An 18434-nucleotide genomic window follows, 5' to 3' on the forward strand; every position below is an offset into this window, starting at 1 on the left:
TTAAGAAACGATTCTACGAGTGAAAAATTGCCCAAAACAGAGCAAGATAATAATTTAAAGAATTCAGATTTCAAAATGCATTTAAGAGTCACCATTATGACCCCTACATGTCAAATTTTATGGCTGTAAATGCAGTAATGTCTACTGCCATCACAGATACATATATAAACTCCCTATAACGAATATAAAGTGTGCACTGTTAGGCAATCTCACCTTTTTCTTCATCCCATTCAGGTATTCTTTGTACATTTCAGATCTCAAGTAGCGTGTGTAACTATCGCTCTTCATCAGCTGGTACAAATGAGCCTAGCAAAAATATTTAGAGATTAATTTGTTAGAGATTAACTGCTAGTTTACACCATTAAATACTAATTATAAATACAAGGAAATCAAAAATATATGCATTATGAAATTTCAATTAAAATTAAAATCTATTTCTGAATCAAACTAAAAAAGATACAATTGTATTTAGAGAGCGCTAATGCAGCTACTACTAAAACACAGATGAGCTTAACCAAATTACTAAAAATACCAAGTTAATATTAGCAAAAAAGAATAAATATAGAATCAAAAAAAGGAAAAAAATTGAAAATCCGGACTGAAGACTTTCTCAACGGTCACCCTCAAGCAGGGATTCAAACAAGGGATTTTTTCTGTGAGGGGTCTGACTTTTGTCCAACAGTATTGACCCCTCGTGACCGAAAATCCCCTGAAATAGAGGCCTTAGAGATAAACCATTTTTTACAAATATTTCTGTAAAAAATGGTTTATGCTAAAAAACGATAATCAGACCCCTCACAGAAAAAATCCATTGTTTCAATCCTTGCTTGAGGGTGACCCTCGAGAAAGTCTTCAGTTCAGATTCGTAATTTCTTCCTTTTTGATTCTATATTTATTCTTTTTGCTAATATTAATTTCGTATTTTTAGTAATTTGGTTAATTATAAGTACAACATGCATATGAACTGCTATACCTTCCAGACACGCGGTTGCAATTAAAATTTATCGGAAAGGATTGTATTAGCATGTAGAATTGTCCATCGCCGTCTGTAACAATGGAAGGAATGAAAAATATTCGCACCATTTTGGTTTGCATCATTATCAGATATCAAATCTCTTCTGTTTTTGCGTGCAACTGAAAGGTGTTTTTATGTTTAAAATGATTTGTTTATTAGTGCACGAATGAAGCTAATAGAATAGAATAAAGAAATAATGAATAAAGTTGATTATTCATTATTTCTTCCTTTACGGACGAAGTTGGAGATTATTTCTAACATTTTTGTTATTATTTCGTATTCGGCTTTTTTGTTAGTGAATCCCTATTTATTTCAATCGGGGATTATTATCAAGGGATTTATTAAAACCTAGTTAAACAATCTATTAGCATTCTTTGTAATAGATTTGGAAATGCAATGGCTAAGTGGTAAAGTTTGAGTTGAAGGTTTCGAGGATTGAAACCCGATTCCGTAGAAGGATCTGGTACACTATAAATGTCCTTCCGTTGATATAGTGTGGAAGCTTGAAGAAGTGGTGTCAGCTCAGTTGTCCTTATCACCTGCACCTCGTAATTATGAACCACGGTCAGATGACGAAGACGACACCTGAGCTGGTACTCCCTCTCCAAAATTCCACACCACACCAGCCGGAGGATATCTGACCCCGACGTGTACTAGAACCACTTATAGGACGGTTCTTCAATGGAATTAGGTCTCGAACCTGGAACCCTCCGGTTCCGAAGACGGAACCTTAATACTAGGCCACCGCGGTCTTCTGATCGCATTCAAAATTATGAGGTTAATCATAAAATAGCCCTAGAGTTGCTTCAAAACACGATTTTGATATAATTAAATTAATCATTAATAAAGTTGTCGTTTTGTTTTTACGAATCTGAGAAAGAAATATATTTGGATGAGTTTCTACTTTGTTCAGTGTATTTATATACACACAAAGTGTTTTGAAACTTTTTGAACTTAACAGAATTTAGATAAAAATTAAATTTCTTACCGCTGCTTCTTCAAATGCCCATCTATCTGGTTTCTCCATATTCTTCTTTGTGGTTTCGTAACTCCTGGAATCGATGTTAACAGCTTCCCCGGCTTCTGGGGCCAGGTACAGACTGAAAATCATCAAAGAAGCAAAAGCTTATGTTATTTTTTTGTTCGCATATTATATAATATTAAAATCTAATTTCAATTATAATTAATTTTCAAAGTTTTATCTAAATTTAGTCCATATTAACTTTATTCAGAAATGTTCTCTTATTTCCTGATCTAATTCCATCTTCTTTTTTTTTTATTTAATTGGCGCAGCAGAAGCTCTGTAAAAATGCTTAAATAAGTGGTTTTTATCACTCCGATATAAAAAGGAGGGTTAAAAATCTGCCAACCTAAGCAAATTCTTTTAAAAGATACCTAGATTTCCCTATCCTAAATCGACACATGTAAAGAAATTCCTCACAGAATCTCAGTATATAAACATTGGGGGGAAATATTTCTGTCTTTTTTCCCTCTCTTTTGCTTTTGTATCGTTTGTGAACAAACGTCAGTGTTGTCCGCACATTTTGTGCATAAATTATGCCTTCAGGAATGGATTAAAAGCGAACTTTAAAAAATCAAAGTGTCTTCTCTTTATTCGGCTATGACTCTGCCACAAAATTGTGTGTGTTTGCATTATATATATATATAATTCTAAAAAAAAAATCAACATCGAAAAATAGTAATAATTACTGGAAAACATTACTAGAAAGGAAATTTTCTAAAGAACTTTTGGAAAAATAATTTTCTTACAGACAGATGATATTCTGAAAAGGGCATGGATTTTTGGGATTCAGAAAGAACGTTTCTATCTGATCTTCTATTTTTAAGATTAAGGGCAAAAATGTCGAAAAAGACTTACTGATCTGAATATCTCTTGTTTATATAAGACTGCAAGATAAATCCTGTCATGTATAAATAAAATCACTTGAGGTTGAGTGATCTCTTTCCCGAAAAGTATAAGAAACCTTCTATTTGATGGTAATTGAGCAGAAATTGTTAAGACTCGAATTGCAACTTTGTTAATGGAAATTTAAATTGATACCACGGAAGTCTTTGTCTTTTAAATAGTCCTGAATGTAGTTTTAAATTTTTTAAGTAAATGAATACTTTTCAACAAAATTCATCTTGATATTTTAGTTAAAACATTTTGTTAGACTAAAAGCTTTTTTAAATCCAAGAGTTTTCTTTGCAGCTCTAGGATATAGATACATGCATTATGTCATCTGTAGAGAGGCGACCCTTTCTGGATTTTTGCACGTAATTAATTGGATTATCATTATCTATAAGATTATTACTATTATTAAAAGTTGAGTAAGGAAGTGGAGATTGAGAAGATCAGCACCCAATGTACTAACTATTATGCTGCATAAAAGTTACATTACAGACATCATATTGCAGTCATCAGGACCGATTTAATAAGAAAGAAAGAAAATTTTTGTTTTAATTTGAATTAAAAAGGCTAATAAGAAAGAAAGAAAATTTTTGTTTTAATTTGAATTAAAAAGGCCTTGTTCTCGAACTAAAATTAATTTAAACTCTAAATCTTTTAAATTTTAGAACATAATTCTTAATTTTTTTTATTATTTTTATTTTTCTCCGTGTTTTCTGATTTGCTTGAAAGTCAACATGAGACTCTTTTTTTGTAGTTGATTGATTAGTTCACTAGCCATCAGTTTCAGAGAATTTTGTATCATAATATTTAGTATTGAAATTTTTAAATTTTGTTTCATGTTTAAAATTATTTCTGTTTTTAAGATGATCACGTTTAAATGTTTTATTTTACTTTGTCCCGTTTATGCAAATGTTAAATAAAAATTTATAAAATATAGGGTTATTTAAATGGAGGCGCGGGATCTTTGAAACTTTAACTATCCAAGTGTCCCTTGAGTTCTTGGTCCGGCCCTGGCAGTCATAAATAATTATTAAAAAAATCATAAATCATTGCTAAACCCTCTAAAAATATGTACAGTTTCTGTATTGTTTCTCTAAAATAGTAATATTAAGAAATGGTTACACACAAATAAAACTTCTACTTTTTTAATCGATTTGTTGGTTAGCATTATGTGTGTGAATCAAGCCAGCAAAATCGAATTTTTTTATATTCTATGCTAAAAATTCATAAAAGAAATTCTACTTACTCCCAGATTTCTTGTACTTTGACTGGAATGTCTCTAGAATGCACTTGTTTCAGCTCTTGCACAGCGTCCCAAAATCTAAAAATCAATGACATTTATCAGTTTAATCAGTCAAGTGTTGCTACGTATGTGAAATACATAAAAAAAAATGGCATTGCTGGATTTAATCGCTTACTATTTGTGAGATTGTTTGAAAATGATCATATTTTTGGAAGTTTAAGTCATGATCTTTCACATTTTTGTACGTTTTCCTCCCTGACGGCGTCAGGTTGCGGTGTGAGCTACACCCACATATATATCATATATGTGGGTGCAGAAAACTGGTTACCATAATGAGAAAACCAAATAGTTCCTATTTCACACAGTTGTACGGAAATTTATGTATACTCATTATTACAAATTTGCGCACGTTTTCCTTCGAAACGGCAAAATTCAACTTCCTCTCATATCTACTTATTTTGGTCCATATTCCTCTTTATGTCGCTCAGACAAAAATTTTATAATTGATCTAAATAGCGAAAGCATTATTATTTTAACGGATTGCTTAAAGACAGCTAAAAGATTTTCAGAAGATTTCGATTCAGAAACAGTAGTTCAAATTTCGAACCACTTCTTCATAAATATGAAATCAGAAGTAACACTTCTGCTATAAATACTAGAATCGAGGGTTATGGAAGACGCACTTTTGTTGTTACTTATCCCCCTTGAATTGAACTCCCATTCAAACAAAGTCGAAGTGATACGGGGAAAGAGGGGTGCAGTAGCTTCTGAGGGTAAAGACCCCTTGACCAACCGAGGGCAGAAGTCAGACTTCAGCTCATATGAAGACGACACTCGCTTGCACAATCCCTTTTTACAGGGGGATTATTTCACAGATAGAAAACAGGGTAAAGAACAGCTATGCCCGAACCAGGACTCGAACCCGCGACACCCAGATCACGGGAAAGACGCGCAACCCCTAGGCCAGGACACCTTCAGACGTACATTTTCTTAAGGAATTAACTAGCAATTCAAAGTAATTCTTAACGATTTATATTACATATTTGTATGTATTATTGCATTTTATGTATTTCCTGGAGCCTCATTATAATTAACTATAAAGTGAATATATTTATTTTGTATTGTATATTGCATTTCCCCTTTCGTAACTGGGGGAGTGGGAGGATATTCAATAGCGTAAGCTATATTATTCTAACTCGTGGAGTTTTATTAAATGCAAGAAGTTTGTGGAAGGCCAGAGTTCAATGCTAAACTTGTCTTTTTATGCCTTTCCTTTACATTTTTTTCAGCATTATTTAAGCTAAATTAACAATTTACAAATAATTTTAATTAATATATTTTTCATTTTTTTATATAAAAGTAAATGTTTATTCTTCTAGTTTTTGAATTATAATTAATTTTTTTAAAAAAAATTATAAATATAACTTTAATGTGTTGTAAATAAATTACTATTATCATTTTAAAACAATTATAATTCTTATAATGACAAATTATTTATTCTAACTCAACGCACAGTGTTTATATCGATAATAATCTTTTATCAGCTACTCTCTTTATATTATTAACAAACGTTTCCGGTATTAATCATAATAAAAAAAAAATGTTAGGAAGCAGGTGTTAAGTCACTGAATGAGTAGGCAGATGGCCCAAAATTTTAATTATTGCTCAAATTCAAACATAGACTGGAGAAGTAAAGTTTTCTGGAGTGTTATTCGTGCTACATAAAAAAACAAACATATAATATCGATAAAATAATAAAACATAATATCAATAAAAATGTAATCTGAAATTCAATATTGCTGTTCAGTATTAATCTTTAATTTCTTTTAAAAAATAAATTACATTCGAATATGAAGAGAGCAAACGTTTATGCATGAAAAATGAGAAACATAAATTAAAACTGTCTGCAAATTATAAAATTAAATAATTTTGAAAATTCTTTTAAAAACACATCCATATTTATAATTATTTTTCTTTTAAAGATTATTCACATAATACTTAAATTTTAAATTAAACATTTTTTCATAAAAAACGAAAATCATATTAATTAAACATATTTGTAAGTTGTTCATTTATGCCAAATAATTTTGAATCTACCTCTGATCTTTCTTAACTATCACGCCATTGGGCTACTGAAAGGAATAGCAAATTTTTAGTATATATATATAGTAGTCGTTATGCTGTCAGAAAGCTATTTTTCTCGAAATTAGCTGGTTATTGTACTTTGATATGTTAACGAATGAACATTTTAAAGTATACTACCGTTATACTGAATGTCATCTCAAACTCAATTTTTCAGCGCATGCCCTTTCTTTGCAAAACCAAAACGAATTGCGGAGGGTTTTATTTTATGCCATGTATTATAGAAAGCTATTACACTGATCTCTCTGTATTAAAGAATAGGTTTTTGTGTGTCCATGTCTGTTTTTACTGTCGTTATGCTGTCTAGACGGTTTGACGTATCCAGTCGAAATATGACACTGAGATAAATTAATTAATTTTGAAATTGCAGCTCAACTTCCTCAATTTTTAACGATTTCCTGAAATTATCCGAAGCACGCTTCTAAGAACATATCTGCTAGATTTTTTTAAAAATTTTAATTTTGCAACATTTAAGGCGCAATATATTGTTGCAGATCAATGATAATGCTTCCCCAATTGCTTCCATTAGTTTTATAGTGGGGAAGAGAATTTTACAGATATGCTCAGCGAACGAACATGCTCACTAGATACCAGGTCAACGATCCTCTAATCTTAACAACAATTTGACAACGAAAATGAAGAACACAGAATATTCGAGAATCTTAGTGATAACTCCATTAGGCTTCGAGTTCCAACGTTTATTCTAAAACATTGAATGCCCTGTCATGGGAGGTATAAAAAGCTAATAATTGGGTTGAGCTAAAGTGAGTAGTCGAGCGACGTTTGCCTTTGGAGTGTTAGTCTCCATTCAGTTGTTTCTGAGCATCTTATTCTGTTGTGGTTGTTTAATTGTGCTTGGGTGCTGATGTTTACTGCATGGGATTTGGCTGCTATGCGTTTGCTTATTTCAGGTGGTGTTCTTTCATCTGTGTTTTGTTACTGTGTATCCGCGTTTTCATGTAGAATAAAGTCCCTTTATACGTTATTGAGTCTGTTGCAATTTTGAACCGGATCCACATTCCACCAGATGGATAGTTTCTCTTAACAGTATATTTTGACAAACTTGTGTTCGTTCTTTAGACCATAATAATTTTAATTAGGCTAAAAAAACATTGTCATTGTGTAACTAATCTATCATCTTTTCTGCACCTCCATACATGAGAAGAAAAAAAATTAAATTTTGAATCATGCTTCTAAAGAAGCTTTGATTAGTCTTTGTTTGTGTAAAAAATGCAAACCATTCTGCTGAATTCTTTCACATTACAACATTGCAACGATGAGGGTGAAGTTAAGTATTTTGAACTCACTTGAGATTTTCTGCGCTGAACTCTTTCTCCAGGAACTTGAAAAACTGTTCTCTTCCGGCAGGATCCTTCAGAAGCTCCTTCAGTGAAAATGCCCAGCGGCGGACTCGCCTGGCGGGAATGTCTTTGCTGCAGAAGAGATTATAATCTTGTACATCATATTTAAAATATTATAAATCTATATGTTTATGGATAGGCACAGATTTTAAGCTTGATTCTCGTTTGTTAATTTTATTTTTACATTTATTCTTATTCACACTGCTCTGTAAGGATAAAATATCCAGAAATATAATTTTGTGAAGATAACATATTACATCTTGAACTGGTAGGGGTGCACACAAAAAATATCTTAATACCGTGAATATAAATCCAGTGCTAAAACAATGAAATGTATTGTAGTAAAATATAAGTAAAACTTCTTTTTAAATTTTTAAGAAATAAGAGAAGAATTGTATTTAATTACTATAAATAGCACTAACAGTCATTTATTTTTTGTAATTATATACATGTCGATTAACGGCAATTTAGAGATAGTAAGCCAACCTGTAAATATAAAAAAGAAACGTATATCTTATAAATACGTTTATATATATATATATATATATATATATATATATATATATACATATATATATATATATATATATATATATATATATATATATTGTTACGAATTTGTGATGCGGCTTCTCAGCATAGTTGGTTCCATCATCAGAAAGACAGTTTTACAGTCATCTGTATTAGACGGAGTCCGGGTGTCGCGTCGGAGGCCCCGGAGCTTGGCGACCATTTGGCGTCAAAATAGATTATACCCGAAACATCGAGAATTTTCCCGAACCATCCAGTAGGAACCGAAATACGCCTCGAACGTTCTTCATTGGTTGAGAGGCTTCTAGCCCCGCCTCCTGAGACCTATAAAAGGAGGCAGCCGCAGCTGACAGAGAAAAGTAGTCTGAAGCGACAGGGAAGAGTAGTCGGAATCGACGGTGAAGAACTGGTCTTCCAGAGGTTAGCGGAGCAGCGACGGAGTCAAGCTAGTGCTGAACTAAGCTGTGCGCTACTGTCGGCAGTAGAGTCTTGTTGTGTGCTGCTGTTTGCACTTCTCGCGGCTGAAGATAATTGTCTTCTCTGTGCTGTTTATAGTTGTCGTCTTTGTGCTGTCCTGTGTGTCTTCGTGTAAATAAACGTCGCTGTTTCATTTTCTACTGCCGCCTGCTGATTGAGCGTTCTCCACACCATATAACTCCCACTATCCAAACGAACCCGGGAAATTTCGTAACAATATATATATATATATATATAAACGTATTTATCGTGACAACTATCATAAAGACGTCATTCCACCGTTTTTATAATTCTCACGCTGAGACAATTAATAATGAGGAAACAAGAAAGTCAATTCACGGGAGGTCAGAATAACGAGACAAAAATTACATTTCATATTATGTAGCGTCCAAATGTGCAAGTTTTAAATACTGAAATGATGTCAAAACCTCTATTTTATTGCCAGACGTGCCATGGGTTCTGAAATTAAGTTGTTGTGGATTCTAAAATTAAATTGATATTGGATACAAATCTGAGAGTGGATTGCTTCGATTGGATAAACAAAAAAAAAGGTGTTTTTATATGTAACCGGAAATGGAAATATCAGTAGAAAAAATATTATCAGTGCATATAAAAGTTAAAAATTCATTGAAAATCATATTCACATCAATGTAAAAATCTATTCTTTCTTTACCTTGCTATTTGATTCGTCTTTCGAACACGTTGTCGTTCAATATAACATGCAGTTAGTTGCTGAAAGTCTAGTTGAATTCATAGGAAAAAAAAAAAAAATACAAACAGCAATTTTATTGGTTTGAATTGTTGAATTGGCTATCGAAACAGACCTTCAAGTTTGGGGTTATTAACAATTAAGAGGTAGAAAGGACGGGGAGTTAAAACACCAGATTTTCGCATTTAGGGGGAAGAAACTCATTATATCAGAGTAAAGATTTAAAATAAAAAGTTGCTGGGGTTAAACAGACCTATAAAATAAGCTGTTGAATTTTAAAATTAAATTGGAGTAAATTTTTTAAAAAGTAAAAATTTGGATATATATAATTTGAACGAAATTTTTGGAATTCCACTTAAATACACATTGCATAGAAGAGAACACCTGGTTAAAATTTAAGATCAAAATTGAAATCTTTATTATATTTTTTAAAAAAAATAGGAAGAACTGATTTGAAAAAATAGGATTTAAATAGGAGGAACTGATTGAAAAAAAAAAAAGTAGAATTGCAGAAAAAGTGTAAGTACTTATCTATCAGAATTGACGGTTAAAAAAAAATAATAATTCTATTACAAATTCATTGTTTTTCAGTTTCTGATGGTAGAATAATCGTCGAATTTCATAAAAAAATGGCAGAAATGAAATTTGAAATAAGCATGTGATCTTAATTATCAAGCATGAACGCATTTTACGATGATCGTTACACTCGAGAACATTCGTATTTAATATTTTTCGAAAACCTGCCTCTACTATCAAGGAAGACTATTATTATTTTTTCAAATTTAATTTTCCATGCAGTTTTTTTCAACTCAACCATTTAAAAAAAATATCTGATGCTTTCAAAATAAATTTATATTTAAGTTCGCGAATTCTGATTTATAGAAAAGTTCTTATATAGTATGCATTTTTCAACGACATAGTTTTTTTAAAGACAAAATCGAATTTTCAAAAAATACAGCAGATATCTATTGTATGTTTATATCAGTTATTCCTTTCTATGTAATACTTACTTAAGAGGAATTTTAAAAAATTTCACTTAAATTATAAAAAAGATTTCTAATTAAATTTTTACTTTTAAAATTTACTCTTGATCTAATTAAACTATCATCGTTCAACAGATCATTTAATACCTTTGTTTTAATTTAGACTTTTAGTTTCAAATTAATAGTTTTTCAAAAAAATGTGGAAAACCTGTGTTTCAGTTTTAATTAAAAATTTTTGCCTTATTTTCAAAAACATATATTGTTACCCTAAAATTTTACCCGTTTTCATTGCTTTATCAAATATTTAACAGCGTTATTTTCTTCCATTGTTGGAAACTAGAGAAGAAGGATTCTATTTAATATCTGTATAATTTACAAAACAAATTTAAAAAAATGAAATAATTATACTGTGAAACTTAGAAGACAGATTCGTAGCACATTTAAGCTTTCAATAGCACTATGATGTAATGGGACTGGTCTCTTTTAGAAAAATTCAAATACACAATAAACAAAAATAGTTAAATAAGGCAATTTAAACAACATGGCTTTAATGTCTGACAATTTGTCAGAATTATGGGCATTAAGTTATATTAGAACGATTTATCAGAAATCACACGATTTTAATGTCTGACAATTTGGCAGAATTATGGGCATTAAGTTATATCTGCACGATTTATCTGAAATCACATGACTGTAATGTCAGACAACATGGCAGGATTATGGACATTAAATTATATTAGAACGATTTATCAGAAATCACACGATTTTAATGTCTGACAATTTGGCAGAATTATGGGCATTAAGTTATATCTGCACGATTTATCTGAAATCACATGACTGTAATGTCAGACAACATGGCAGGATTATGGACATTAAGTTATATTAGAACGATTTATCAGAAATCACACGACTTTAATGTCTGACAATTTGTAAGAATTAAGGACATTAAGTTACGTTTGAACGATGTATTTGAAATTACACTTATTCTTTTATAATTTATTAAATCGTGCAGATATAACATTTGCTGACAATTGTCAGAATTATGGACATTAAGTTATATCTGAACAATTTATCTAAAATCACACGACTTCATTGCCTGACAATTTGGCAGAATCATGACCATTAAGTTATATCTTAACGATTTATCTGATATAAAATATAGCTAATATTCTCTGCGAACCAGCTGATCATCTGAAAGGTCTAGTAGAAAAAAAAATGTTGTTATTTCTTTTTTAAAAAACGGAAATATCTATCTGACATTTTTACCGCGAAATTTTTTCTTCCATATGATATGCACTTAAGTGGGGTGGCAAACAATTTGTTCAAACTGAAATATATGCAAATAACATTTCCAAATTTGCGAATTTTTAAGATTTATTCTTGGTTTCATGAAGCTATCTTAACACTGGACAGCTGGTAGTATAGGACTTTTCAATACCTACAATTTTCCTGTTTAAATTTTCCATCAAATTTGATTTGACGGAAAATTTAAAAATCATTCATTAAAACTCGAAAAACCGATGTTAAACTTTCGAACCTTCCCATCCATTTCTTATCGGATCCGATATCTGGGAAAATCAAAGTAGTCCGTTTCGAATAGCCAATGATCCAATGAAATTGCTATTGTGTATTCTTTCCATGTCAAAACATATTCGATTCGAATATCTGACTATATTAGGGTGTCTGACTATATTCGACTATCTAGTGTACAATCGGAATTATATTAGGGTGTCCCATAAGTTTCTTTCCTATTTCTAATATGTAATAAATACACAATATTTATTGTTTAAGATATTATTTATTTTGTTATACAAGAACGTTTTTGCTCTATTACCTTCTTCTATCTTTCAGGAAGCCTCATATTGCCTCCTTTCCAAAATTGTTATGTTTTGGACAAGAAATAATCCTGGAGGTGCGCTTTTATTTCGCTGTCGGATTTAAAGCGCTTATCGCGAAGAGAATTTTTTAAGGGCAGAAACAAGTAATAATCAGATGGAGCGAGATCTGGAGAGTATGCAAGATGCGGTAAAATATCCCAATCAAACTGCAAGAGCTCCTTTCTTAAGACTAATGCAATATGTGGTCCCGCATTGTCATGATGAAAAACAACGCCTAGTCGGTTCATTAATTCTGGCAGTTTGTTTGCTATGAACAGCTTTCGATTGATAGTGTTGATGTTAGTATTTCGTAGAATTTATTGTTTCACCTTAAGGATGGAGCTCGTAGAAAATTACGCCTTTCCAATCTCACCAAATGGACAAAAGAACTTTCTTTGAGACAGTTAAATGCCTGTTGTCCTTACACCAAGTGCACCAATGGCATAGACGGTAAATAGAGAAGCCTGCAAGTTTGCACAAGCAGAGTCAGATAAGGCCATTTATAGCGCGATTAGAAAGAAACCTTTGGGGCAACCCAATATTTATTTTTACGAATTCAATAAAAAGTATTATATTCAGTAAAATTCGATAAAATATGAATTCAATAAAAGAATTATTCAATAAAAAGTTGCTAAAAATGGAAGAGGTGAGTAACGTACGTCTGCTTTTCCAACTCCCAAAAGTCGACGCTGTCTGAGATCCATGGATTGGAAGGCTCTGGAGTGACTAGGAAGGCATCGTACTCTTGATACTGCTCGAAGAAATTGATATACCTGGCAAGAAAAGTCCAAAAACTATCAGGCGTAACTCTAGAAAGTAGCTAAAAAGAATATCAAGTACAGTACCCTCTCGAGTATCCGGTTCGCGACTACCCGGATTCTGTACTATCCGGCCTAGTTTTTTTTATCGTAATTAAATGAGGAAGGCAAGAACAACCAACATTGCCAAGGCACTGGAAGTGGGCTTCTGCTACGATCCTCGTATGTATCGTGTACAAAACACGTTGTGATAGGAAAAGAGCAGCGTTCTGCTCGTTGTTAATTGTTTAAGGGACCTCAATTGTTGTCGCTGTTTCTAATTATAACTGCATTTTACGTATAGTATTCGTAAATTGTTCTTGGGGTATGCTTAATGCTTTTTTAAGTATACCGCAGTGAAGGTTACAGAATTTAGGTTAAAATGTGAACAGTTTATATCCTTTAACTTACTTTTCCAATAATAAATTTTTGAAATTTATAGTGCAATATATAAACTACCAGTACCGAACCTGCAATTTTAACTCGAAAGGTTACCGGCAACTGCTTCTATGCCGCGTTCACATTCTACGTGGCTTGAGATAAATGAAGAGCTTAGTATTAAATAAGTGAGAAAATACGTATTATAAGAGTGAGTTTTTGTCATAGAAACTTTGTCTTCTGATATTGATGGACAAAGAAATGAGTTAAAAAAACAACCCTATCCGGTTTCTTTTTTTCGGGGCTGCCATTCCTCCACATTAGGCCGGATACTCGGAAGTGTACTGTATTGCTTTCTTTCTTCTTTTCAGAGAAACTGTTTATACATTTCTTCGTACATTTTCTACAATCACGTACTAATGAGATCAAAAAACGGAATGTTTTATTTAAAATTCATCCATTGTAGATATAGTGTGCATATTTCTATCAAACATTTTTACGACTTCTATAAACATTTGGCAATAGTCAGGAATTTATTTCATTTTATCGTCTGAAGATAAATTTATGCTAATGATTTTTCGAAATTACAAACGTTACTAAGCAAATTAAAACATGCATTCATTTCGTTTTCGCAATGATATTTCCCTACAGAAGCATTTGAAATGTTGTAGAAAGCTTTCAAAGACAACTATTTATCAAAAACAACAGTATTAGTAAGTATTAATAAGTTTTAAAATGAAGAATCTATCGAAAATGATTCTTTATCTGGTAGAGCATTCATCCAAATTAACGATCAAGTTATCAACAAGGTCAGAGATTTGTTGTTTGGGATTGACTTTTATTGTCATTGGAATAATAAACGACCTTATTGAACAAAATCCTTTATCATTTAGTTTCTGGGAACAATTTTGAAATATCCATTTAGAATTGTAATGCGTCACGTCTCGAATTATTTCAATAACTTTGCATTTGCTCCAAAAATAACAGAGTGTTCATGTAACCCAAGCGATCCTTTTCCAGTGCAATTCATTTTCTGAAACGCCTTATCAGCAGTGATAGAAATATATGTTTTTGATACAGGAGCAGCTCAACAGTAACATGAATGGCGCTTGAAAGTTGAAATATCATGAAAATATTACATCAAAATCGCTGAATAATCATTGACTGATTTCTTTGATTATCGTGCAGTATGAATCCCAATTAACTGACTAGACAGTCATTGAAGAATTTTATTTATAGAAGATTATATTTGTGCCTAGAAGCAATTCGTCGAAAACTACCTGAAATGTGAAATGGATTTTGCATCAAGATAATGCACTTTCTGACGATGTAATTATTATTCGTAAGCTTTTAATTAAAAATGTAACAAATATTATTCCAATTCGTCGAAAACGACCTGAAATGTGAAATAGATTTGTCATCACGATAATGCACTTTCTGACGATGTAAGTATTATTCGTAAGCTTTTAATTAAAAATGTAACAAATATTATTCCAATTCCTCGAAAACGACCTGAAATGTGAAATAGATTTGTCATCACGATAATGCACTTTCTGACGATGTAATTATTATTCGTAAGCTTTTAATTAAAAATATAACAAATATTATTCCAATTCCTCGAAAACGACCTGAAATGTGAAATAGATTTGTCATCACGATAATGCACTTCCTGACGATGTAATTATTATTCGTAAGCTTTTAATTAAAAATGTAACAAATATTATTCCAATTCCTCGAAAACGACCTGAAATATGAAATAGATTTTTCATCTCGATAATGCACTTCTTGACGATGTAATTATTATTCGTAAGCTTTTAATTAAAAATGTAACAAATATTATTCCAATTCGTCGAAAACTACCTGAAATGTGAAGTGGATTTTGCATCACGATAATGCACTTTCTGACGATATAATTATTATTTGTACGCTTTTAATGAAAAATGTAACAAATATTATTCCAATTCGTCGAAAACTACCTGAAATGTGAAGTGGATTTTGCATCACGATAATGCACTTTCTGACGATATAATTATTATTTGTACGCTTTTAATGAAAAATGTAACAAATATTATTCCAATTCGTCGAAAACTACCTGAAATGTGAAGTGGATTTTGCATCACGATAATGCACTTTCTGACGATATAATTATTATTTGTACGCTTTTAATGAAAAATGTAAAAAATATTATTCCAATTCGTCGAAAACTACCTGAAATGTGAAGTGGATTTTGTATCACGATAATGCACTTTCTGACGATGTAATTATTATTCGTAAGCTTTTAATGAAAAATGTAACAAATATTATTCCACAAATTCTATATTCACCTGATACTGCACTGTGCGAAGTTTTCTTTTTTCCACGGTAGAAAACTGCTTCTTTATTGTCTAAATTTGAATTAATTAATTCAATAAAAGAGCATTCGCTATGAATTTTCAAAAAATTTCACAGAAAAATAAATTTTATTCTAATCATTGCAAAAAAACATTGCCAGAAGTGTGTTGCAGTCAGAGGGAATTCTTTTGTAGGAGATACTTTAAATCTTGACCAATAAATTGAAACCATTTGTTTTACCATTCTGAGTACTTTTTGATCACAGTAGTATTTTCTCAGTCTTTTTCATATTTTTCCTAAGCCTTCAGTGTGCCTTTCCAAGAAACCGAAGTATCAAATGCAACACATTAACGCACCAAATTTTAATTAAATTAAAATTTTAATTAATTAATGTAACACATAAAGCGCCAAATTTTAGTTAAAATTAAAGGATGCTTAACTTTGCGTCGGAATAAAAGGCATCTTTCTATATAACCCTTTATTTAAAAGGTATTCAAATCTGAGAATTTTAGTTGTAATCAGTTGATTAAACTCAGAGAGACAAAAGCAGGCATAAACTGGAAAGAAAATAAAAATTAAGAAAATTAATCATTGTTTTCATTTTAATCAATTTCAGGAATTTTAAAGCATTAAAATTTAATTATGTTGTTTATGTGAACTCTTATATAAAAAGCCTATACGAAAAAAAAGTCTTATGTATGTATGAATCAAACTTCAAATCTTGAACGATTAATAATATGCTCTTTATTTAAAAAAATGATACTTCATTAGAACAATTTGTTATATGGTTATTTCAAAGTAAAATATGGGTTCAAACAGTATGGATTTAATTTGAAGTATATCTCCAAAAAAATTATTAATTGTATAAATTCATATTTGATTTTATCTATGATACTGATCTCTTATTATGATAACTGCAAGAAATATCCTCAAGTTACAGATATTTCATGCAATTATCATTTCTTGCATTGTACCAATATCTACCATATCGCGAACTAACAAAATCGAAAAACTAATTTACGTTACTTTCTTGGTCTATTTCATTTATTCCTATTCAAATATATTGTTACAAATCTGTAATGTTGTTTTCCAGTACGGATAGTTTAATCACCGGAAAGACTGTTTTATGATAAGCTCTGGGAGATGCTGATCGGATGCCTTATCTGTGATCCCAGGGCTTGGCGACTTGGCAACAAAATATATTACTGGAAACTTCGAGAATTTTAGGAATTCAGCCAATAGGAATCGAGATACACTTGATTGGTCCAGCACCTTTTCGGCCCGCCTCCCGGGAACTATAAAAGGCGGTAGTCTCAAGTTGAAGTCAGTGTTTTGAGTTCAATTCAAAACATTGATAGTTGAACGAGCTCTCTCTCCCTGAGTGCTTCGACGAGCTTATATTATTTCTGTGCTGTGCTGTGTTGTGCTATTGTGTACTGCTTGTGTGCGTCTCCGGCCGTGAATTTGTCTGCGTATCAGTGAGATCGTGTTAATAAAGTCGTCGTTTGTTGTCGCGGCCTGTTGACTGTATTTCTCCACACACCCACTACAGGAACCCGTTAACTTGACGGACTTACAGGAGAAACTTCCGTAACAATATATTTAAATCAAAATGTATTTGATCATCTTCGTTACAAACCGTTGCGTTGTTGGTTTACTATGTAAAAATGCATCAATACTTTTCTTGACTTAGAAAAACTTATTGAATAAACTTCATAGATTAATAGTAAAAAGGGCAATAAGATACGTATTTATTCTCTTTGTTTTAGGAAATTTAATTCTATAAAAATATTATACAGTCTTGTACAATGAAAAAATATTGTTTTGGTTTGCCATTCTGTTTTTAAACGTCGTGCCAATGTGTACTAACGACCTTGCTTTTTAGATTTATAAACTGAATTTGAATCCTTCAGAAATTCTGCAATTCGAGATACAAAAATTGTATATAATCCACAAATGCCTGAAGTATTTTATGGACTTCTGAGATGAATCATTAAGACAGTGTATTCCCGAAACGGAGGTGTCATGTAATTAAATAATAAAAAAGTAAAACAGTTCAGGGGTTCATTTCAATGCACATTTAAAAACACTTATTGCACTTACGATTCAGCTGCTTTGGATACTTTTATAACTCTTCGCTCCAGACGATTTTTTAAGTGTTTGATCTGAAAGAAAAAAAAAATCAACACAAGATATATTTTACATATTTGGAATATACACGTAGTAGTCACAATAACAGGAACACTCCTTTTATTGTTATTATTAGAGTAATATTCTTGATTAAAGTATAAGAATACTCTTAAACTCTTTTACGGCTTTCTTTCATTTTTTTTTTTTTTTTGTATGTGAATGAATATTACTTTTTGGCATAAAATCATTTGCAAAACATAGCACTTTTCCTATAGTTAGCTGACTGTCTTTTTTATTACTTTAGCGCATGAACAGAGAGACGCTGAAACTTTCAAGAGCTTTATTTTGCAGTGAATATCAAACCTTAAATCCTAGGGTTGTTTAATATTCTGAATATTCGTTCAGCAATGGTAAAATCTTCTAACTTTTTGAAATCGCCTCATCTCAATAGTAAGACACTCTCAAAACACCAGCTTTTGAGGCTGAAAATCATAAGTCCTGCTCTATCTGTTCAAATTAAAAATAAATTTACATCAGTTTTTTTAAAA

At 31.4% G+C, this 18434-nt stretch overlaps 1 protein-coding gene across 2 annotated transcripts in view; it reads right to left on the reverse strand.

The window, feature by feature from the left end:
- Window positions 1–18434, reverse strand: part of LOC129976562 (regulator of G-protein signaling 7-like) — a 339884-nt gene that overhangs the window by 9961 nt on the left and 311489 nt on the right. For both annotated transcript variants that reach the window (XM_056090192.1, XM_056090191.1), the window contains exons 10-15: window positions 17860–17921; window positions 12910–13023; window positions 7620–7745; window positions 4174–4248; window positions 2004–2115; window positions 214–306 (exon numbers count right to left, since the gene is read on the reverse strand). In XM_056090192.1, the coding sequence (XP_055946167.1) occupies window positions 214–306; window positions 2004–2115; window positions 4174–4248; window positions 7620–7745; window positions 12910–13023; window positions 17860–17921 (582 nt within the window). The remainder of the gene's footprint in view (window positions 1–213; window positions 307–2003; window positions 2116–4173; window positions 4249–7619; window positions 7746–12909; window positions 13024–17859; window positions 17922–18434) is intronic.

This window comes from Argiope bruennichi, chromosome 7 (genome assembly GCF_947563725.1).
Source record: "Argiope bruennichi chromosome 7, qqArgBrue1.1, whole genome shotgun sequence".
In the NCBI taxonomy this organism is placed as follows: domain Eukaryota; kingdom Metazoa; phylum Arthropoda; class Arachnida; order Araneae; family Araneidae; genus Argiope; species Argiope bruennichi.